General features: G+C 28.6%; 3 protein-coding genes and 1 non-coding gene across 6 annotated transcripts; 2 read left to right on the top strand and 2 right to left on the bottom strand.

Moving 5' to 3' along the window:
- Positions 1–6343: 6343 nt before the first annotated feature.
- Positions 6344–11005, top strand: LOC101513422 (calmodulin-binding protein 60 A). 3 transcript variants are annotated; one of them, XM_004508782.4, is made up of 7 exons: positions 6346–6902; positions 7478–7556; positions 8550–8602; positions 8766–9253; positions 9355–9515; positions 9862–10065; positions 10152–11005. In XM_004508782.4, exons 1-7 carry the CDS (start codon positions 6829–6831, stop codon positions 10737–10739), a joined length of 1647 nt encoding a protein of 548 aa, XP_004508839.1. In that variant the 5' UTR covers positions 6346–6828; the 3' UTR covers positions 10740–11005. The 3 variants fall into 3 exon arrangements, with proteins under 3 accessions (XP_027192494.1, XP_073219510.1, XP_004508839.1); XM_027336693.2 differs by lacking the exons at positions 9862–10065; positions 10152–11005 and adding an exon at positions 9825–9848 and having other exon boundaries at positions 6344–6902; XM_073363409.1 differs by lacking the exons at positions 9862–10065; positions 10152–11005 and adding an exon at positions 9636–9818 and having other exon boundaries at positions 6344–6902.
- A 155-nt stretch (positions 11006–11160) lies between these two features.
- On the top strand, positions 11161–16141 carry LOC101513735 (LIM domain-containing protein WLIM1-like). The gene is made up of 5 exons (XM_004508783.4): positions 11161–14092; positions 14318–14414; positions 14504–14544; positions 14861–14950; positions 15614–16141. Exons 1-5 carry the CDS (start codon positions 13955–13957, stop codon positions 15824–15826), a joined length of 579 nt encoding a protein of 192 aa, XP_004508840.1. The 5' UTR covers positions 11161–13954; the 3' UTR covers positions 15827–16141.
- LOC113787894 (U1 spliceosomal RNA) lies at positions 11773–11933 on the bottom strand. The gene has a single exon (XR_003474413.1). It is a non-coding gene; the product is annotated as a U1 spliceosomal RNA (small nuclear RNA).
- Positions 16142–19388: 3247 nt separating the features above from the next.
- LOC101514073 (uncharacterized) lies at positions 19389–20864 on the bottom strand. Its single transcript, XM_004508785.4, has 3 exons — positions 20362–20864; positions 20126–20259; positions 19389–19742 (listed from the first exon to the last, which is right to left on the bottom strand). The coding sequence occupies exons 1-3, from the start codon at positions 20657–20659 to the stop codon at positions 19623–19625; spliced, it is 552 nt and encodes a 183-aa protein (XP_004508842.1). The 5' UTR covers positions 20660–20864; the 3' UTR covers positions 19389–19622.
- Between the last annotated feature and the right edge of the window lie 3398 nt (positions 20865–24262).

Raw genomic sequence — 24262 nt, forward strand, 5'->3', positions numbered from 1 at the left:
TGAGATCGATTAATTTTTCCATGAGACTTTAATCAGAGTATCAACTAGGATCATTTTTTATTCGACTTCACATAAATAGAAGAAGATATAACATCTTCAGTAAGTGCATACTTTATCAAAAGATGATGAATAGACAATATTGTTCCATAAATAAACATTGACAAAAATATCTTTTATAAGAATAAAGATTAATCAATAAAGATTAATATAAGAATAAATATCAATAAAAATAAAGATTAATCAATTTATCTATGTCAATAAGAATAAAGATTAATTAATTTATTAATTTTTATTCATGTCCATTTCAACGTCTTTCAAACGACAGCACTTCTCATATTAAATATTAATGTAACATCTTTGTAATATTATTTCACAATATGTCACACAATAGTATCTCATATGTATTTTAGGAACTTAACAAGGATTATCCAAAAAATTACAATAAATTCATAAATTGTAATAAATCTCTAATAGTTAAAAAACACTAATTAAATTATACATGTCTACTTAGATAGTTACTTAAGGATCACATTAATTATACATGTCTACTTAGATAATTACTTAAGGACAACGTTTCTGTTGTAACTAAAATAAATCTACTTATATATTTATCTTCATTGAATTCATATCCAATTAACTTCCGTGTATTAATTGTAATACAATGACTAATGAAACAATTAACATACCAATAAATTGTCTAATATTAACATATTCGAATCGCTTCTGAGATGTAATACTTTGAATTCATTAAATGAGTTTAAGAAAAAGTAGTATGTTGTGAGAATTCAACTATGTATAGAATATGCAGCGTTTATAGAAGGATAAACATAAACATTTGCATTTATACTAAAAATTATGAGGCTTTTAAAAGCCATTAAATATATTACTGTTATTAGTTATCATTTAATTTAAAATTTATTAAATTCTCATAAAAAAAACAAGTATTAAATTCTAACTTGAAATTGTGATTTTGAAATTCTACATTTAAAAAAATAAATCTAAATTTTGAATTGGGAGATTCATATAGCATATTTGGAGTAGAGTATGGTATTGGTAGCTTTAAAGAAGAATATTGTTCAGGTGTTTTGAATTGACAGAGTAAAATTGGTCTTTTTGTTTCTTTTAACTATTAAATTAGTTTGAACGTTACTATTTGCTGGCTGTTGTTTTTATTTTTTTGACAATACGTATTTAGATTGACAATACGTATTTAGATTGACAATACGTATTTGTACATTTATTACATTGTGTGTTTTTAAATTTGTAATTGTTTACAGTAATAGATTTAGTTCAGAGAAATTTTATACCTATAATAAATTAGATTATGACAACAAAAAATTATAAAAGAATTATTTTTAAAACTCTGTTCTATTATGTGCATTAAACACTCAATACTTAATAATTAAAAGGATAACATTTTATTTTATTATCTATTTCATACATATTTAATCATGACATGACATAATATATATTATATTTAAATAATAAAATTACCGTTGTAAACAATTAATATATTATTTAAAAAAAAATTAATTTATTATATTTTAGATAATATAAATTAACAAAAAATAATTAATGAAATAATTTTATATCTAAAACTATCAATTAATACTACTAAATAAACAATATGTTTTAAAAAAAAAATTACGAGTAACCAAATAATTCAATTTTATGTGTTAGAATGTAAGTGAAGATATGATATATATTATATGTGAATGAAAAAAATACCCAATTTATATTTATTTTAAAATTTAAATTAAATTTTATATTTTATAATTTTGAATATTAATTTATTAAATTATATGAAAAGACAAAAATATCCTTGTGATAAAATCATAAATATTTTTTAATTTAATTATTAATATTTTATTTTTAAGTTTAATATCAAATTATATGAATTATTTTTATATTTAGATTTGATTAGATTTACATTTTTATATATTAAATTGTATTTTGTATATTGTTTTTATATTTTAATTTTATAAAAATAATTAAATAAATTATTATTTTTATCCTATCATGTTAATTTCAAATCCAACTAATATTTCAAATAAAAATTTTAACTAAAAAGATATGATAAAATAAATTTTTAAATTAATTTATTATATCTTATTAATTTATCAAACACTAAATTCAAAATAAATTACAATAACTCACTTTTATAATAACTCTTATTCTGTTTATGAAATACATCCTACATGAATTCATCATGGTACTTTAAATCCTTATATCCACTATAAGCCTAGTGAACACATACCACCCCAAGCTTTCTTCCATTGATTCATGAGAGTAGATGATTCTATACATATACTATCAATTTGTACTATACTCCCAATTTCGTACCTTATATCACCACAAAAACAACAAAAAATATCATTCGCACTTAATTTTTGTAAATATTAATATTTATTTAATTTAATATATATCGAAAAATTTAAATTGAAATTTTTAAATTAAAAATATTTTTGTATGACTCGACATTTTAATTTATTCGGATAAAGAATTTCCTGAAAAGTCAAATGTTGAATTTTTAAACATGGTAGTTTTTAGATGAAAAATAAAATTTGAAAATCTCAAATTGTATTTTCTTAAATAATATGTCTTTAGAAAAATAAAATATTAAACTTTTTAAATATTTTTTCAAGACAATTCAAATTTTAAATTTACTTAAATTATCAAAAAACTTAACTTTTGAAACATTATTTTCTCAATAAAAAACGCTAGCCAATGTTTAAGTAATTGACCATGGTTAAGATTAAAAAATTAGAAATAAAATTATGCGATGGCTGAACAAACGGAGAGAAATTTAAATTTTTGGAAGTTTTGAAAATTTTAAATTATTGTAATGAATTTTTAGTTCTGAAAACGTTTTGAAATTTTAATTAATTGAATAACTCAAATTTTAGTTTTCAAGTATTTTTTTATCCAAAAAACACGCATGGTTAGATAAATATGAACTTCGAGCGGCCAAGAAATTTTAAAGATTTATAGAAATGAAAATATTTAAAATTTGAATAAGGTAAGATAGGATTTTTTTAAATAATAATTATTATTATGGGGATAAGGAGAAGAGTAAGACTTTCTTAAATTCAACTTTTTGGGCTTTGGGTCCATCGCTCATCGGCCCATCCAGTAATGACGTCCATGGCCCAATACTTTACTATATAGACCACCGACTAGTCAATGTATCTCTTTTTTCTACTTGTCAAGATTTTTTGTTGTTTGTGTATAAAATGGTAAAGAAAATCTTAAATTCTGATATTTCATGTTTGAATTACGACATAATAACGACATAATCAATTTTCAGTTGAGCTCCTACTTGCCAAAATTTACTAAATATACTTTTAACTTTCAATTGTTAAAATAAAAGAAAAAAACTATCATTTGCAAATTATCACAATAAAAAATTTGAGGGCGTAGACTTAATGATTGTTTTGTTTTTAACAGAAATTATAAAATTCAAATAATTTATTATTTTTATTTTCGTGACTTTAACTAATAGAATATTTTATATTTTTTACAAGACTTCAACTACCAGTCATCCTTTACTTTATGTCAATTAAAGTGAATTAAGTGGTTGTCACAAGATAAAATGTATATGCTTAAAAGAGTATGGTCGTCTTCATTTGGTAATATGATATATGAATTCAATACAAGCATGCTTGCAAAGTAGGCCTCGCAACTAATGTATCAGCTAGCATGCTTTCAAGGCAAAATAATATTAAAAGTGCATGATATATCACGGTTTTTTTTTTTTTATTTTATTATAATATTCTCTTTAAAAAAAAAACTAACTAATATATTCTACTTTAAAATTTATATATTAAAATATATTATTTTTTGAATTTTTAGAATGTCGAATTTTCATTATGTAATTATAGATGATTTTTTTCTTCTAATGGACACGTACATTTTAACGATACAATAGAATAAAAAACTATCTATTATATGATCGTATTTCGAAGATGTAATTTTTTTTTTTTTTAAAAAAAAAAAACTTTCTTATATAATTTTTAGTATGAGGTATAATAGTTAGCTTATTTATTTATTTAAAAATAAATAAAATTATTTATTGAATTGGTCATAATTACATTCAGTAACTGTGATTTTAATTTTTTCTTTTAAGTTGTAGCTATTATAAAATTTCATGTTATTGTAAAATCATGTAACTCACCGTTATTTTTTACAAATCATATGATACTTACCATATATATGTTTCGAACTTGAAACTCAATTGGAGCATAATAGGGGTGGATGTACATACATCCTTGCAAAGCTCCAGAATCTTTGCTAATTTTATACACCTAATAATATACATAATAATATTTTTTTTAAAGGAATATACATAATAATATTAAGCATTTAGAGTATCTTGTTTCAGCAATATTTGTTTGCATAAAAAAGTATTGCATTAATTCTTCAAGTGACACATGTAGTGGGAGAGATGGACACTATATAATTGGAAAGTTAATTACAAAAATTTCTAGTAGAATCTATAGATTTTGGATAGATATTTTGATTGTATTTATTTCGAACATTGAATAAAAAACACTTCTTTATCGAAAAAAGAATAAAGAACACTGCAACTTTAACACAATATAAAAAATTTGATGCTAATTTTGTTGAGTTCTAAATTTTAGAAACTCAAAAAAATTTAAATTTTTTTCTTTTGGAGTCAACATTGTGTCTTGTATCTTATATATTTAAGTAAAATAAAAATATATCAATAATTAGTATTAATAATTTACCAGTAATATAATAATAAATTCGTGTTTTGTTAGATGAAAAAATCATTTAAAATCGATTCGTTATATTAACTTACATATTTAATCCTTCTAATCTTTCATTATTGGATCTGCCCTTGAGTATAATCCTTCACATGCAATTATGCATAGAGAAGTATGGGTGAAACCCACAACAATGTACAATAGGACAGTCGTTAGACTATTGCTAGCAATGAATCTATCCTACTTTAGGAGCTAGTTAGGTTTGAAGTGATAATAGTAGCTTCAAGGATACCACATGCACTTCACATGACCTTGCATCTCTCTTTGTTAAAAATAATCTGAATTAATAGATAATTATAGATATTAATTTACTATTTAGATATGAATTTATTTGTAATAGCGCTGTATCAGTGAAAATCAATTTTACACTTAATTTGATAAAAGACATCAATATTTTTATATTATATTAACAATTAATTACAATATAAATTTTAAAAATGAGATGATCTTTGAAAATATAGATCTCGTAAAAAAGTGATTAAATATATTTTTTATTTTCTTATTTTTTATTTTTACAATATTTTATATAAAAAAATTAGTCAATAAATTCTCAAATTTTTTAGCTATGACACTCTTAAAATAATTAAATATAGTTTTTAAAATTTTAGATTCGTCATGTATTTTCTTTTAGACTATGTGTTATGTGATTGATTTGAGTAATTTAATTTTTTTAATCTTAAAAGCACCTAGAATTATAAATAATAAATAACAAGTAATTTAATAATACATACGAGTTTTTGGGATAAATAATAAACATATATATATGTTAATGTTTAATATCTGAAGCATCACAAATATGTTACCTTTGGTACAAGTAATCTATAAAAATTAATATAAAAAAATACATCTGGTAATAAATAAAATATATTCCATTTTATTTAAAAAAATTATGTGGCAAGTGTTACATGTACTTTGATTAGTCACATAAGAGATTAATAACACAAACAAAAATAATAGAGTTTTTTTTAATAAGAATTGAAAACAAAAATTTAAAATTTATACAATTGAAAATATATTTAATACAAAACAAAATAATAAATTAATTTAATTATAATCTTAATTTATTACTTTTCAAAGATTTAATGAAATAATCTGTTAAATATCTTTATTTTAGTTTATTTCTTTATATTTGTTTGACTAAAAGTCAATGATGTAATATATTTTAGATGACATAATAAAATATAATAATAAAAAATAATCGATATTTATAACTATAAAAAATTAAAAAATTTATTTTTAATTTTAAAAATTATATATTTATATAATTTAATTAATTATTAATTAAATATAAATAATGAATTTATTAAATAATTATACATCATTAAATGGTAGGATCATTTATTTAAAATATGACTTTAAAGTGAAATAGAAAGACAAATTATGTGAGTAAGTGAAATTTAAAGTTAAGAAATTTGAACGAGGAAAACGATAATTCCGTGTGACGAAGACAATAATCTCACGAGAAGGAGAAGCGCGTTGAAATTAAGCAGTAAGGTGTAAGTAGGACCAAGTTTTACCAAGTCAAGACAGACACAAAAACACAAACGCGCTTAACAATAGGTCCCACTTCCACTCCCTCCCCCTGAGGTTGAGGTTGAGGTTGATTGTGTTGCGTTCTTCTCTTCTCTTCTCTTCTCGCTTTCACTCTCTCTTCTAACTAAGAAGAAGTAAGAATCACTCTTCCTCTCTTCAAAATTATGTTGCTTTTCACAAAACAACGACAAACCTTCACACCCAAGAAGCATCCCAAACCAAACAAACATCGAAACACAACACACAAGTACTTGTTCTTCAAACTCCAAAGATACTAGAACGAACACCGCTACCTAATTTCATTTTTTTTGGACTTTATAACGGTTCCTCTTTTTTATATTTTTTTTTTATTTGTCGTTTTAGTAGTTACTTCTTTCTTCTTTTTATATATATTGGTGTCATGTTTTGTTTGTTTCGTATCCTTCCTTGCTATCTACACCCCCATGTTGTTCTTTCCTTTCAATTTTGAATACACCGCCGCAGAGTCTTTTTCTTCTTTTTTTCGACCATGTCGCTCAAAAGGGGTCCTGATGATAACAAATCTCCAGAGGATAAGCGTAGAAAGCCTCCTCCTTTTTGCAGGTTGGTGTGGTTATTTTATTTTAATTTATTTTTTACTTTTCGTTTTCTGTTTTGAGGAAATGGGAGTTGTGAAAAGGATTCATTTTGGTTTGGATTCAAATGGGGTGTGGTTGTTATGCGAATGCGAAATTGTGAATTGCCTTGTTATTCAATTGGAGCACAAAAATGGGGTTTGCCATGTGTGAAGGAGAATTGATGTTGGGCATGTTCCTTGTACTGTCGTTGGGGAATGTCAAATTGATCCATTTTTCTCATTTAAGTTTTAGCCAAATTTCGTATTTGAAGAAAAAATGCCAATGCCATTTTGTATTATTTTGGGTACTGATTAACTGTTGTAATTTAGTTCTTAAACTGTAGTAGGCAACCGCAATTAAGAACAAAAAGTTAAATTTTGAGGATTCTCTGTAACTGTAATTGTGGCAAAATGCGGTCAGCATTTTGACGCAATATCAAAGTTTGCAGTATGACCTTGTCTGCAATTTAGAACCATTATGTATGCACTGTTTATTTGATTATAAACAGAACTTTTGATTTATTTTTTGACACTTTGCTTGGTTGTAATGAATAATGTATAGTGTGGTGCGCGAGGTCATGAAGTTACAATCAGTCAGGAATTTGATGGAGCCAATTCTAGAGCCCTTGGTTCGCCGAGTGGTATGAAATCCCTTGAAATCCCTCATTTCATTGTTCGTTGCATTTTATGTTTATGGTGTTAATTTCTGTTTATGACTGTATTCTGTTTTTATAAGATGTGATAATGTTTACTGATAGAATTTTTTTAATGGTTTATGGACCTGATTAGTGCATCTTAGAATAAGTGAATTAATTTAGTTAGACTATTTGCCTCTGAAGTCTAGTGCAAGTGGTTGGTGCACAGTGTGTGAGAGTGTTATAAACCTCAGTGTACTAAGCTCAGTTCCTACTCATAAAAAAACAATTACTTAGACTATTTAAGTGTTGTTTGTGAGCTACCACCATGCTTTGCGCGCTGCGGATAATTTGTGTTGCATACACTTTGTGGCAGCTATTCCTTCCATTACACCTTGTGGACAATTGCAGACTGATTTCTAACTAATCCTCTATCGAACATCCATGTGTTCGCTCTTCCTCATGCATCTGCATACTACTTTTACAATTTGACTCTGGGCATCTCATGTCGCTGAAGACTGCCAATGGAAACACTTCAAATTCTACTTCATTATTTGTTTCAAACCTTGTGATTGGCTTCAATTATTAGATATACACTTGAGTCTGGAAATGTTTCATTACATAAAAGTGGGATACTATCCTATCCTAGACGCCTAAGCTTGTCACTTGTCTATAAATGAACTGAAGAGAAAGTAAATACTTGAAGAACTTCTTGGTTGAGTGCAACCTCAAATGTTTCCATTGTCCCATTTCTATCATACTTTAATGTCACTTCTTATTATTTTAGTGATATTGTGAAAGAAATGAACCAACAAGATGAAGTCATGTTCCTATTGTGATATGAGTGTTTGTAGCTTTTCAAATAATTGGATATATGATTTATATTATCTTAAACCGTATATTAATTCTTAGCAGTTTTTGATTTTGGTCCTGTAAATGTTACTTCCACTTTTACTGATATATAATATGATCATATATGTGACAATAACATTTTTTCAGGTTAAGGAGGAAGTTGAGTTGGCCCTAAAGAAGCATTTGAACAGCATTAAACAGTAAGAAATAATCTGCCAATCATACTTTAAATTCCCATGCCTTATTCGTGGCGTTGCTTATGAAGCAAAGGGAATGGATTAGGAAACATAAGCTTTTGCTTAATGGTTTGAAATTATTTAGCTTGAACTGCTTTCCCATGCATCTATTTTGATATTTTTTCAGGACTTGTGGAAAGGGGTTGAATACTTCAGAATCAAGAACTTTTCAGCTGCAGTTCGAAAACAGCATTTCTCTCCCTGTCTTTACGGGAGCTCGAATCGAAGGAGAGGATGGATCCAACTTAAGGATAAGTTTAGTTGATGCCTTAACAGGGAAGGTTGTTTGTACAGGACCTGAATCTTCAGCTAAGGTGGAAATTGTAGTCCTTGAGGGTGATTTTGAAGAAGAAAGTGACATTTGGATGCCTGAAGATTTCAAGAACAATATTGTGAGAGAGAGGGATGGAAAAAAGCCCCTCCTTACAGGAGATGTGATTATATATCTTAAAGATGGGATTGGAGTGGTCGGTGAAATTTCATATACGGATAATTCGAGCTGGACAAGGAGCCGTAGGTTCAGGCTCGGGGCAAGAGTAGTGGACAGCTTTGATGGTATTAGAATAAGAGAAGCAAAGACAGATTCATATATTGTCAGAGATCATAGAGGAGAATGTGAGTATTTATCTATAAATATATATACTAACCGTTTTTATGCTTAGATGCATGGAGTTTTAATCATTTCTGATACTATCACAATTGATTTTTTGCTGCAGTGTACAAGAAACACCACCCTCCAAGTCTATCGGATGAAGTTTGGAGACTGGAAAAGATAGGCAAAGACGGAGCTTTCCACAGGCGTTTGAGTCGTGAAAAGATCCGTACTGTTAAAGATTTTCTCACACTACTAAATCTCGATCCAGCAAAGCTACGAACTGTAAGAACTAATTTAATAGAATTTAAATATTTGCATGGGTGTATACTTTTTCCCGCTGGTTGGCAAACTTGTAATTTTGTAGCGTCTTAACATGTTTGTGATAGATTTTATCTTTTAAAGGATTGTTTGAAACACTTTCATAGGATGTTGTAGTTGATCATTGGTTTGGCTGTATCAAGTAAGACACCTCCTAGGTAATGGATTTAGATGTCGAGGAGGACGTCTAATATATCCCATGGGATTAATGGGAATCTTAAACATTCTTGTCAAATTTTCTGAAAGTAGATAAGAACAACTGGGTTTCTATAGGGAAAATGACCAAAGTACTCTGTTTGGGCATGCGTAGATACTCGGCACTGGGATGTCTGCAAAGATGTGGGAAGTAACTGTAGAGCATGCCCGGACTTGCGTCCTTGATACAACGAGGCACGTATCCTACACCGCTCATTCTCAACAACCTCACGTGGTCTTCAATGCTGTAGGGCAAGTGACAGGACTGCTCTCGGAATGCGAGTATGTCCATGTAGACAAGCTGTCTGAAACCGAAAAGGCATATATCTCTCTGATCACCTACTGCTTTTCTTCCCATTCACAGTTCACTTAATAACACTTACAAATTTGATTTTCCACTATCAGGATGATGCTCAAAACTCGGTTATTTCTGCACTTAGCCAATGCAATTTTGCTTCTTTTGAAGACGAGGCTTCCCTAATAGACGGATATTCACAGTTAACCAATGTACATTACTCCCCAAGCTCTCCGAGGACCGACGCATCAAGTGCCAACAAGCTTTTGGCTCCTCAAAAGACTGGAGGATTCAATTACACACAAGAAAGTGCGTCTTCTACAGATATCATGCCATCCATTTATTCCGTCGGTGGAACTAGTGGCTTGGACGACTATGGCTTGCCTAATTTTGACAGCATGGGCCTTAGATACGATCAGAATCTCAGTTTTCCAGTGCAAATCTCCAACTCTTTGATCTGTGACACAGATTCAATAGTCCGTGCTTTCGGTGACGAAGATCATCTGCAATTTTTCGATGCGGATCTTCAATCTCAGTGCCATATTGATGCAGATTTACAGAGTGCTGTTGATAGCTTTATGCTGGCACCGTCTACTACGTCTATGGCCAATGGTAAAGCTCGGAGGAGATGGAGAAAGGTCGTCAATGTTCTAAAATGGTTCGTAGTGTGGAAACGAGGAAACCAAATATATAGGTAAAAGATTTTGTACATTGTGCTCATGAATGCAACCCACAAAATGAATATTTTGCTGTGTTGATTGAGAAAAGTTACGGTTTCTCTTATAATGTAAATATACAACCTCTATGCATTGGCTCTTGTATTGTAGCTCGCCTGAGGTCAAAGAGTTGCTTTTTGTCCTTCTAAAATTGAGTTGTAAATACTTTATTTTACAGTCACGAGAGGATTTCTGATTGTTGGAAGATGCTTAGTGAGGTAGTAATATAAATAGTAATAATTTCAAGATCCCGAGACCTTTATTCTTGATCAATTTTTTCTGTAAGTATACACTTTGGCCAATAAAATCAGTTTTCAATGTTTGTTCCTGGTTAAAGTTGGACATTTTGATGGAGGAAACATTAGTTGAAAACTTGATTCATGAGCTCAGATTTTTTTTTTCAATTGGCAATCATATGCCATTTTTCATCAACCTGGTAAATTTTCCCATTAAATGTTTTAATATTGTACCTTGATTAAGAAAAAAGTGTGATCAGATTAGATGTTAATGATTTCCTAAAAATTAGGCAATAGGTCAACCGTGTATTTAATTTGAAGTTTAAAATTCTTGAGCTTACATAGTACCCATGTCAGAATATCTAACCAAAAATATAACCTTAAAAATGAAGCACTTGACAAATCCTAGAGACGTCAAATGGTGAAAATACAGACATAAAAATGCACTTTTCTCAATTTTTTTATAAAAATTTGCTCAGTTTTCTAGTTTTATGAAGTAATTTGCTTTCAAGATTCATCACGTTTATGTAAAAAAATAAAAAGTTTTTCACCTGATAAAAACTGGAGATGGAGATAACAATTTTTAATGGACAGTACCGAAATTGCCACATTAACAAAATGATTTTTTAGATAAAAAAAACAAGAGTTTAACAGATGGATTTACATTTATGATTTCTAAATCATAATAATATCATTTGATAACAATACTAAGTAGCCAGGTCATACTTACAGAAAATAATATTAAATGTTAGGGTGAATAAAAAATTAGACTACTTTTGGTAGGGGCCGCGCGAACGCAGGCCCCCTCTGCCACAAATTATGATGTAGACTGTCCTACTTGAGGACATCTTAGGCGGGCACCCCTCCTTTGTGCAATGGAGGTCACCAACCTAGGCCATAGACCTTCATGATAATCCATTGACCCCATCCAGGTAAGTATGTTACAACGTTGCCACTTCCTCTATATTTATACTCTCTAAAACACTCTTGCATCTTTACTTTCACCAATGTGGGACTCAACTTACTCTCCAACTTCCCTTCTCACAGAACTGACTCATTCCCTATTGTTGTTTAATTACAGGGCATGGACCTCACATTCATAAATTATATTCCTCACACTGAAATTCATTCTTCATATTCTACTGTCTTTCTTAGATGCTTTTATCAATTCTGGGTTGGGCTAAAATTCTGTTTTTCCGATAAAATTTTAGTTAATTATTTGAGGAATTTCATTTTCAATATTTGGGAAAAATTATACTTTCCCCCTTATTCCGTGGAGAAAGTTTAGTTGCATTTGAATTTTAAGTACTTGTCTGGCTTTGAAACATCTTGTTCATGTGAAATTGTGGTCGAGTTATTGGATTCTGAGGCATCATTTCTGTTCCTGAAAAACTGTAGTGTCTAAATATTTTATAGCTCTGCAGCACATGGTTCTATGTGAGTACAAGGTTCCAATATATAGATTATCTTAATTTGAATGGTGTATTTTGCAAACTTAAGAAAATGATGATAGACTTTCTATGTATTTCTTGACCAGGATGGGAAGGAAGAAAAGAATGGCAGAAAAGAAAGTTAAGGACACATTTTAGAAAGATCGAAATAGAGGATCTAAAACCATCATTTTGATACAGATTTGTCGGTTGAGGCATGACTATATAGATACACAAAAATTAAAAATAGCAGTAGTTCTAAATAGTAATCTGCAACTGCAATATAAACTTTTAGAAGTATCATACATTGCAACTTCAATTGGAGTCACATTAACCGTACTTAGACACAAAATCAAGATTCTCAACATATCTTCAACCGCGAATACAACCACAATTTAGGACTATATAAACACACATCTAAATTTATTCTTGGGACAACCCAACTACCATTTGATTATTTCTACTATCATTTTCAAACAAGGTGAACAAGAAATCTGTTATGTCACAAATGTAGTTAGTAATCTAAATATATACTCTCTTTTTGACACAATTAAGTAGGTAAGCTTTCTACTGCCAAATATGAGTGAGGATGTGGTAATAATTTTATGTATATATGCTTCTCCATATCCTCTTGTCATCTTAATTTCTAAATTTATGTGAAGTTCTTGCACTCTCAATAATCAATGTAGAATGAAGTATATGCAAAAGTATCATTCACTTAGTTATGTCTACGGTTTTTTGTTGACAGGTTATTCCTACGGTTATCAATCACAAACTTTTGTCATAATTCATATAACTTTGGACGAGCTCTTAAAGTTTAACACAATGGGCCACACTTGTTGCCTTTTTTTTGGGTCAAAACCACTATAAAATTTAAATTGGGCAATGCATCCAGCGTTTTTGACTATTTTTTTTATCCAAACCATAAATCATTCGGCTAATATTTTGAAAAGATAAAAAGAAAGATAAAATCATTACTCCATAGTTAAGATTTTTTTTCTTTAAATTTTAGTTCAACTCACAAATATCGATATTATTAGATTTGAAATTGTCTCAGATTGAAATCCAGACAATTGTTTGTGGATTTATAGTGATATATATCATCTTTTATACCGATAAAAAAGAAATTTTTAAAAAGTGCGATAAATCATTGATTAAAAAAAAGAATATCATATTGAAATATATAATATTTAAATGTATGTATGTATTGATAACATTAAATATTTTTTCAATTAAAAGTTTTTTATTTTTTAGTTTGTCTTCTTAGAATTTCAGCATAGGCTCTCCCCAGTGCAAGGGGTGGCCCAGAGCCGTTATCAGCTAGATCTCCACATTAAATCATCAAACTAGCCATTATGAGTACAGCTAACATATTATTATTAATATTGTTACTATTATTTAGTTTAAGTCTTAAATGTAGGCCAATGAACATGATCACTAATTTGAAAGGGAAAAAAAAGAAGCAAGCAAGAGAGAAATACTCATAAATTCATTCAAACCTCGAAGTTAGAATTTAAACTCTTAATTTGAGATGGCATCATTCACAGGCACTACACAGAAATGTAAAGTATGTGAAAAGAAAGTCTACTGGGTGGAACAACTCACTGCTGACAACAAAGTGTACCACAAGTCTTGCTTCAAATGCCACCACTGCAAGGGTACCCTCAAGGTGAGATCAAACAACATAAGTCCATATTTAATTTTCCCGATGCTTCGTTAATTTAAATTAAATACATCAATTTTTTAATTTTTTTTTTTATATTCCGTTACGGATGGAGTACTATGTGACAATTTTCTGTTCAATAAAGTTTGAAATAAATAAATAAATAAATAAGTTGTGTTATGCATGAAAATGAAAATATTATTAATCCTCTTTTTCTTATGCTTGGTGCAGCTGAGCAATTATTGTTCCTATGAGGGTGTTTTATATTGTAAGCCTCATTTTGATCAACTATTTAAAATGACTGGAAGTTTGGACAAAAGTTTTGAAGGTGAATGAATAGCTTCTAAATACTTGTTTCTTAAGCATATACATTTTTTTCTAAGTTCTAATAATACATACTTCTATTATTGCTTGTAGGTATAGCAAGAATTGCTAGATTTGAAAGATCTGCTGATCAGGTTTTCAGTCATTCTTAATGAACATAAACTACTAAAATTTCAGGATAGAGACCAAACCAAAATATTTTGGTGTATGTGACAATTGATTTAGCGACCTATTTTTCAAATTAGAAATTAAATCAATCGCTAAAAGAGTTTGTGACCGATTTAAAGATCAATTTATGAAATGTCACTAAATCATTAGTTGTTTAGTCAATTTGACATTTTGGTCTCTAAATCAGTTATTGTAAGTCGAATTTTTGGTAGTAGGTTTTTGCTAACTGTCTCTTTAATTACCCCTGCACATAGTAAATTGTCTCTAGTAATCATGTAACAGGTCCAAGCGAATAAAAAGGTTTCAAGATTGTTTATTGGAACTCAAGAAAAATGTGTTGGTTGCAAGAAAACAGTGTACCCTATTGAAAAGGTATATAACTTAATTATCTTCAGTACACTTCAACTGATAGTGAAAAGTCCCTTTAAAAGTAAGTTTTCCTCTAAAGTGAGTAAGAGGGAATCCTATCCTTCAATTTTATTTTTGAAGTTAACATCATGGTACACTTTAAGTGAAATTAATGGTGAATATATTCTTATTTTTCACTTTAAAGAACCTTATCCATCTTTTTTCTGATATACTATTTAGATTAAACCACAACTGAGAATCTCCCTTGTTCATGTATTCTTTACCAAATTTTAGACCTTTATACATGTGAATATATATTATGATTCATTTATTACATTAATTTACTAAATATAGAAGCAGAACTAGAAATTGAAAAAATATATACCCATGAAATGAGCTGGGAACAATGATTCAGATTTTCCATTAGGAAACGGCTATTTTCTGAAGTTAATACTAAATTAATTAATTAAGAGGGTAAATAAATTAAAGAACTAAGAGCCAAAATTTAATTTAATTAACAGGTTCAAAATACCACAGCTCATACCAGCACAAATTGTCCACCAAATATATGGTTCAAATCCTTATGAGATATGATTTGAACATTAAATATCCTAGATCTTAGCATATATTCATTGGGATCCAAATTATTTCCATTTGACTGATGGCAGGGGTAGTGTTATTTTTCAGGTGGGTGTTGATGGGAAATCTTACCATAAGTCTTGCTTTAGGTGCACACATGGAGGTTGTGTAATTAGTCCATCAAATTATGTGACACATGAACATAGTCTATATTGTAGACACCACCATAATCAACTCTTCAAGCACAAGGGTAATTTCAGCCAATTTCACAAGCATGAGCAAGTTCAAGGGATGATGATTGAGAACACAACATCTGAGTAATATTATGCAACTTTGCATTGGCAATATTAGTCCTAATGATGACCTTTTTTTGGCATCAAATGGCAATGTTACAATACCCTTGTCTATTTGTTTTTTATTTATTTATTAATTATTATGTACTTATAATATCTGTGAGGCAAGTTTGTGAAGAGAACTTTAACTTTGTGGTGAGTTTTTTTAAAGTTGAGAATTCAGATGTAATTGGCATATATAGTTTGGTCTATTATTCCATAAATCATATGTTTTGTGCATGTTTATTACTGATTCCATGACAAAATATATTAAAAAAAAAAGTATTTGCCTATTTGGATTATATTTGATTACTGTTTTGTGCATGTTTATTACTGTTTTGTGCATGTTTATTTGACATATATTTTTTTACTTTATGCATTAAAGCTTCATATAATATTAACTCCAAGTGGTTGTGAGTTCAAACTCACTAGTCTCATTAAAGAAAAATAAATATAAATATTTTTTTAAGTGTTGTCTAAATTTCATAATTTTCTATATGTTGAATTGAATATGATTCCTTTACTCTAACTTTTTTATAAAGAAAAGTTTTCTATAATGTTATTTTTCATGTATGCAATCAAAAATATTTTTTATCAATACAATATTTATAGAATTAAATTCAAAAGTTGAGGTGTACAATAAAATTTAACTACTTTAAAGTAGAGCCGTTAAAATAGATTGGATCCAATGAACGAATCTATTGACCTCTATTTTAATATAGGTAGTATCGTAAAAAAGTAAGTCAATTTCAACATTGATACGTGAATTTTGAAATAATATTAAAATAATCTTTAATAATTCTTATATCGTTTAAAAATTATTGATAAATTTTTTATTTAAATAAATAAATCTAATAAAATGAAATAAGTTTAGCTAAAACTTTAAAAAAATTAAACTTTATATATTATAAATTATTTATTTTATTAAATTGAGGGAATAAAACTTGAGTTTAATTGATATTTAGTAGCATTGTGAAAATAAAAACTATATATGCTTTTAATCAAATCTCACCAAATTATTAATTGAAAAACATTGATAAGGTAAAGTCGCGTAAAGAAATGAAATGTGAGAATGAAAAGAAAAAAAATTAAAATGTGTTGGATTGGCCCATTGTTTCATAGCCCATAGTTGTTAGATTAGGTAGCCCAATAACGGTTTCTGCCGTACCTCCATGATGATTGTTCTCCGTACATATACACTTTAATCCCAAGCAATACTTGGCTGAATTTGCTTCCAAAAAAGGATTAATAATTTTATTGAGAAAAAATATAGTAAATTTATTTTACATTGATAATGAATAGAAATTCGTTACATAATTAAAACTTATATATTATTTTTATTTGTTATCTTTTTACTTCTATGTTACATTGATAATGTTGTGAGACAGTGTGGTGTGAAAGAGAAAATATAAAGTGATGAGTGCAATCTGGAAATAGAAAAGCATGGTTTGGTCGAATATCTATGCGTTATAGTATCCTGTATGATTATGATGAACAATGATAGAGGAGGGAAAAAAATAATAAAAGGTGAACATTATGAAACATAAAAGAAAGAAAGGGAAGAAAGCAGGGAGTAATGTTAGGGATTTAAAAAACAATAGTATAAGAAAGCACTAGAGAGAAAGGGGAAAAAGCAAAAGAAGCCAAAGATTGGTGGGCCTTGTGGAAGGAATTCTATGTGATGTATGATGGAATCTAAAGACCCCTCGTGCAGACCAACTAACTTTCATGCGTAGGAAGTGCACGAGTGGCCGGTGAGCTGGCTACAATTGTCCTATACTATACTATACTTATATGTTAATTTATTTTTTATAAGAAAAAATTAAGAGAAGATGAGTCAAGGTAGAAATAACATCAAATTCAAAGATTTATATTTATATTCTTTTAAAAATATCAATAGAGTTTCAATTCAAAATCTCAAATATAAGATATACCTTTTTTTTTATCATTATACCAAATATTTAAAATTTATAATATACTTTTATTCATACCATTTAATGCAATATTCTTATATAAATAAATAAAAGGTTTAATAGTTTTGCGTGAAAATAAAAATAGAATTTTTTAGTTAAATATGCAACTTTTAAAATCATTTTTGAATTTTGAAATAATTAAATACAATATTCCATGACAATTTTATTTAGTTATTTTACCCTTAGATCATCATCAATAGAGAAACTCATTTTTAAATACTTAATAGATCTCATATGTTAACATCACTTATTTATAATTTTTTAATAATAATTCATAAACACTCAATGTCTACAACCTAACACCTAAAAAATTCACTATATATCCCACTAACAACTCTATATAATTTATTAATAATTTTATTTCAATATTAAAAATATATAAATCTTGTAAAGAGAGAAAATATTTAAGAACACATCTTTTATTAAAGAACTATTTTAACTTTTTTCCCCTTAATTAAGGTGTCTACTTAATACCAAATTTTATAAAATTAAGACTCCTCCAGTGGAACTCATGTCAAGACACTAGTCCTTTAATTTTTTTTTTTTGTTTATATAAATATATTTCCTTTTTGCTTTAGTACATGTAATTGTGATAAAACTTTTTTGTCCTTACAAATATATCATTTTTTACATTATTGTTATTTTATTTTAATTCCTATAATAATTGTGTATGTTAGAACTAATGAATGTAATATATAAAATATTTTATTTTAGGCAATTTAATATCCATTACATTTAATGACTAAAATAATTATCATAGATATACTACATGATTAATTCTAGTATAAACAAATTTTACAAGAGTTAAAGTAAAACAAGAAGGATAAAAAAACAAAAAGTGATATATTTATTTTGAAGGAACAAAAATATATATAAACTTAAATAAAATTAAAGTGAGAAAAAAAAAATAAAAAAGACAAACGAAAATTACAAAGAGTCTTTTTCTTTAGTGGCAATAGAGAAAAAAGTTAAGCTACGAATAATACAATGGGCCATGAGAAAAATTCTTCTGCTTCTAATGAAACAAAAAATATCCCTAAGGTGTCATGTATGTCTAAAGTGATAAATAAAAATGCAGAGACACATTGATTGCAAGTTTTTTTATAAAAGTAAACCTTGTGCTGTGTCACATCTTATTCTCATCCATTCTTTTACTTTTCATTTGAACAACACTCCTTAGTTGTTATTATTTTATTAATTACTTGCTTCTTTAAGTTGATCAAGGATTATTGTGTTAATATAATAATTACACAGATAGTTGAAAACAACCAAGTCCAATCGACCCATTTGAATACTTTTTTTTTTTTTTTTATAAAAAAGAAATTAAAATAAACAACTAAATTGTCCTGCTCATTTGATTCCACCTATTTATCATTGTTTATAAACCATACTCAACAACAATATGATAAAAATATTTATTTTGTTTGATCAATTTAGGGGCATATCTTTTGATCTTTGGTAATTATCTAACTGATGTGGACATATTATTCGTTTGAAGCCATAAAAAAATGACATAAGAAAAATGGTGATTGCTGAACTGTTGATGATGATGAAGCCTGATTTCACTGAAGAGTAATATATGAAAACATTAAATGATATTCAATATGTCAACCTTTTATACTATACACAATTATTATGCATGAGGCCAGTTGATCAACCAAAGGGAATTTTATCATCTCTCAAAGTTGTCTCTAGCTTCCCTAAAATGTGCTGCTATATTTAATTTAATTTAATTTAATTTCCACAGATCTAAGCAATCATATAGGGAGTTGAGTCATCACATGTGAGTAATAATAAGATTGAAAACACATATCAGCTGGCAGACTCTGAGATACTTTGTAAAGAGGGTTGCCATGTTCTTGACTTGTGATTGCTATTAACACCATTACTTGTTGTTGTTGTCCTTGACCCTTGTCTTTCAGATTTGCTTTCCTGAAATTAATGAATTAGAACATAATATAATATAAGCAAACAAATAATTAAAAAATTGATTACCTGATATATCAGTTTAAAATTTATTAATTATATTTCATATTTTAAAGTGAATAAATGGATCAAGAAAATTAAAATTATGAAATGGTAGCAATTTAACCAAGCCTTAATTTGTCAGTGTAAATAAAATTGAATCAATGATTCAAAATCAATCCTTATGAAAAATACAACTACTGTTCATTAAAAATTGTTGGTTGACATTAAACAAAACTACTATACATCAAGAACCAATCAAGATGTTCCTGTTTATGGAGATTCAACAAAGATAAACTACTTGAAAGAAGAAACATTAAAAACCAAAACTTTGGTTGAGATTTATTTACCTTGTTGTCTTCAGGCTCAGAACTCTTAGCTCCTTTGTCAATCCTTTCCTTAATCTGATTTGACTTTTGTGCTGATTCTGATGAGTTTCTCTTCATCTTTGCTTGTTTCTTTGCCCACATACCCTTTGTAACCTCTGAAACCAAAAACAACATAAAGGGTCAAATTTGAAAGAAAAAAAATCAAAACTTTTTAAGTGGAAACAAAAGGGTGAAGCTTAAAGTTGAACAAAACTGACCTTGAGCTGAGATGAGTCTATAAACTTGACCAAGCAAAAGTGTATCTGTAGGCTTAAGAAGCTTGATACGTGTAACACGAACAGGGTTGGTGTTGTTGATGTTGTTTTCACTCTTATTTGAGCAATTTTCTTTGTCCTTTGATGTACATAATGTGGTAGAGATAAGAAGAGCAACATAGTGATCAGGGTTTGCCTTCATAACTTCACTAGCACTTATAGGCCAATACAACTTTTCTACTTTACCATTTGGTTGCTGTATTACAAGAGTTGCAGTATCAATAGCTTGACAATTTCCCATTCTCTCTCTATCTCTCTCACACACACAGCAAGAAGAGAATAACAAGATGCAACGGAATGTTTAAGTATACTTCACTAGAATATTTATAGCAGCCACTCACTTTTACACCACAGGTTTCCAAAGGGTCAAACAAAGTGATGCTTATATTATATATGATTATATACACACACGCACGCACTATATGCTATACAATGTTACATAAGATACGATAAATGTACACATAGAGGCCTAAATAGTTTTTTTATAACTAAAACTTTAGATTAAAATCAATGTAAATGGGCTTAAGATAATAATTCAATTCGGTTGATTTTTTTTTTTTAAATGAGATGATAAATTTAATCATAATTAATTCACACAATTTTGAGATCTTGAAGTTCGAATCTGAAATCAATATAATAATATCGATATTTGTCAGTTGAACTATAGCTTAAATTGTAAAAAGTAAATTAACAAATATTTAATCTTTTTAGCTCATTCTAATTAGTCCAAAAATAAACAAATGGACCAAGTGAAGTTGGCCCACTAGACTTCAAGCTGGTCCAATGCTAATATCTATATGCCGTGAACTACAATAGCTAACGGGTCGATTTCATCTAATCATTTACATACTCGGATTTAACGTGTTATATTTGGTCAAGCCACTCCATTTCACAACTCTAAAACTTGTAATAAAATTTACATATAATAATTTATCAATTGTAGAAGTCTAAACTTAAATTTAAGTCACAAGAAGTGTTAGCAAAAGATTGAACTATATACGTAGATTAAATTATTTTGGGACAAAGATGGGATGGTGTTGGCACCCAAAATGGGGTGCGCCAATTTAGACGAAGACAGGGAGAAAATGGGTAAAAAAAACAAAAAAAAGTGAAAGTGTTATGTTATCCAACACAAGGGTGAAGGTGGGAAGAAGTAATTGGAGGGATGAGGAAACAAAGTAATGTAGAGAGGGGGGACCGTGGCCGCTGAGTTGATTTGATGTGCAACTATAATAAGGTGTTACATTCTGTGGTGGTGGACTAGTCTTTGGTTAAAAATTAAAATGAGTGAAATGTCATTGTTCATAAGGTAAGGTAATTCTTCTAGTGCCCAAGACATGTCTCTCGTTTACACCTTTTTAATAATCCAGAGGTTTTGGATTATACAACTAGGACTTTGAGGTATAAGAGCCGCCACTGTACTTGTTAGTTACATATTTGCTTCATTAACAAAGTTTGTCTTTTTCTAATATGTATCCTCTTACTACACTAGTTAATATTAAGATTGAAACAATGTTTGTCTCATTTATTGATAGTTTTGTTTCAAAATACTAATATTTGAATAAGAGATTCATTTCTATGAATTAATCATGTTGTAAAAATATTAATATAAAAATATGTGTTGAATGATTTAATTGCACGGACGTGTTAACAAAATTATATCACTTGTAATTATAAATTAAATGCTTGAAGAAGAAAATAGTGTAATATTATTGCATACTAGTTCAAAATAAAAATCTATTTCATGTTTTTAATCAATCATGCTAACTACTTTTTTGGTATGATCACTTGTTGAGTAGCAACTAAAGGAAGGACTGATCTCCTAAAAAACAAGGAAGGACTGATGAGATAAAAAGGAAAAGAGATTTAGCTGTGAAAGAGACATTAGGTTGCAACATGCATTCCTTGCTTGATAACTACCATTAGTCCACTTCCACTTTCAAGGACTAACACCAAATATTGGATTGCATGAAAACTTTGGTCCCTTTTTTTAAGACCATTCTCCGATGTTCCTAGAACGAGAATGTACATACTCACTAGATTAGACTCTAGATCAGCACTTAAATTATATCAATTTTTATAATATTAAATATCAAATAGAAAAAATTAAAGGAGAAACCAAACACTTAAAATAGCATATAGTAACAAGGAATTGTAGTGGATTTCATTTTCAGCTTGAAGATGAAATGGCCAATTTCAGCGTGGCATTATTTTTCATGGACCACATAGTAGAGGAAGGGGAGCACCAAGTGGATTCTCATATCTTAAATTATCCTAGCTAGTTTTGGTGAGTGGTGTATATGAATGAAAAGTTCTATAAAAGAAATTGAATAAACATAATATACACATATTTTACTTTAAAATATAATGATATGTATATACTTATATATCGAATAAATTTATGAATAATTTTATAATGTTTTATAATTGATTTGATAAGTTGATATAAGAGCGGCTATGTTTGTAGATTTAGAAATGCCGCTGCGTGAATAGTAGCACTAAGAAATGTTGTAGTTCTTAAAGTTTAGCGTATGCGTTACAAAAGAAGGAAAATCTGATTAAGAAATGGTCCGAAACATCGAAGAAGGCTATTTCTTATTATTCTGATTAAAGTCCCACTCACACCCAAATTGACCTCACTCTCGCTATTTCTCTGTTAGCTCCGTCTCATCCAAGAATATGTTCCATTTCCCTTTCAACTTTCAATTATTCTTCTTTCACTTATGCATTAAATAAATACAACTTTGCCGCTCTCTGTACCTATCGTTAATTACTATATCCATTCACTATTATAGGCTTTACTTACGTCCACCTTCATAAACTCACTCTACCAAATTTTCAAGTTTCATATAGCTTCCCTCACTTGGTTGGTGTTTGTTTTCCATGTGTTTCAATATTTTCAAACTATAAATTCTCTTTCAAATACAAAATACGTCGACAATAATAAATATATTCGATTATTTCACAAGAATAATATTTTTATTTAAAAAATTACTATAAATTTTTTTATAATATAAATACATTATAATCATTTATGGATTTAACTTTATATGTAATTACAGTTGTTATTAGCTGACACTATAAAAATAATTATATTGACAATGTATATGAATTAAATTTTAAACAAAATATGAATAAGTGAAATTTAACGTCTACAAATATTTATTAAGCGAAATAACTCAAGCAAAAGTTATTCATCAAGTTAACTAATTTTTGTCATACATATATACAGGGGCGGAGCATTGTAGGGATAAGGGAGGGCCGCGGCCACTCCAAAAAAAGATTATAGGTAAAATTATCAAATTGTCCACATTAAAATTAAGAAATTACCATTATACCTCAAATTTAAATCTATGTTCCTCTCTCTTCCGGTCTTCATCTTTCTATACCTTAAACCTAAAAGCGAACATGATTCACCCGCCTCCGCCTCCGCTTCGCAATTGCGTCTCGTTGTGCCTTTTCCTCCGCTTCACGTCTTACCTCCGCCTCCACTTCGCGTCTTGCCTCCGCCTTTGCTCGGTGCCTTGGCCTCGCCTCCGCCTTGGTTGATCGTACGTCAAAACTCAAAAGGTTCGAATTTCAATTTATATTATCAAAATAAATTCAGAATTGATGTTTGGAGTTTTGTTTTAGATTTTTGTTTATTTGGGATTTTGTTTTGGAGTTTCGTTTGTTTGGGAGTTTTTGTTTGTTTTAAATTAGATATTAGTGCTGATTTTTTTTTTGAAGTTTTTTTTGTTGCATATAAGTTTTTGTTTTTTTTATTGATTTGTTAACAATTAAAGAAAAGTAATTTTAATATTCATTATTAACGATTTTTATTAGATTAAAATCATTGTTTTTA

This window comes from Cicer arietinum, chromosome 7 (genome assembly GCF_000331145.2).
Source record: "Cicer arietinum cultivar CDC Frontier isolate Library 1 chromosome 7, Cicar.CDCFrontier_v2.0, whole genome shotgun sequence".
Taxonomy (NCBI): domain Eukaryota; kingdom Viridiplantae; phylum Streptophyta; class Magnoliopsida; order Fabales; family Fabaceae; genus Cicer; species Cicer arietinum.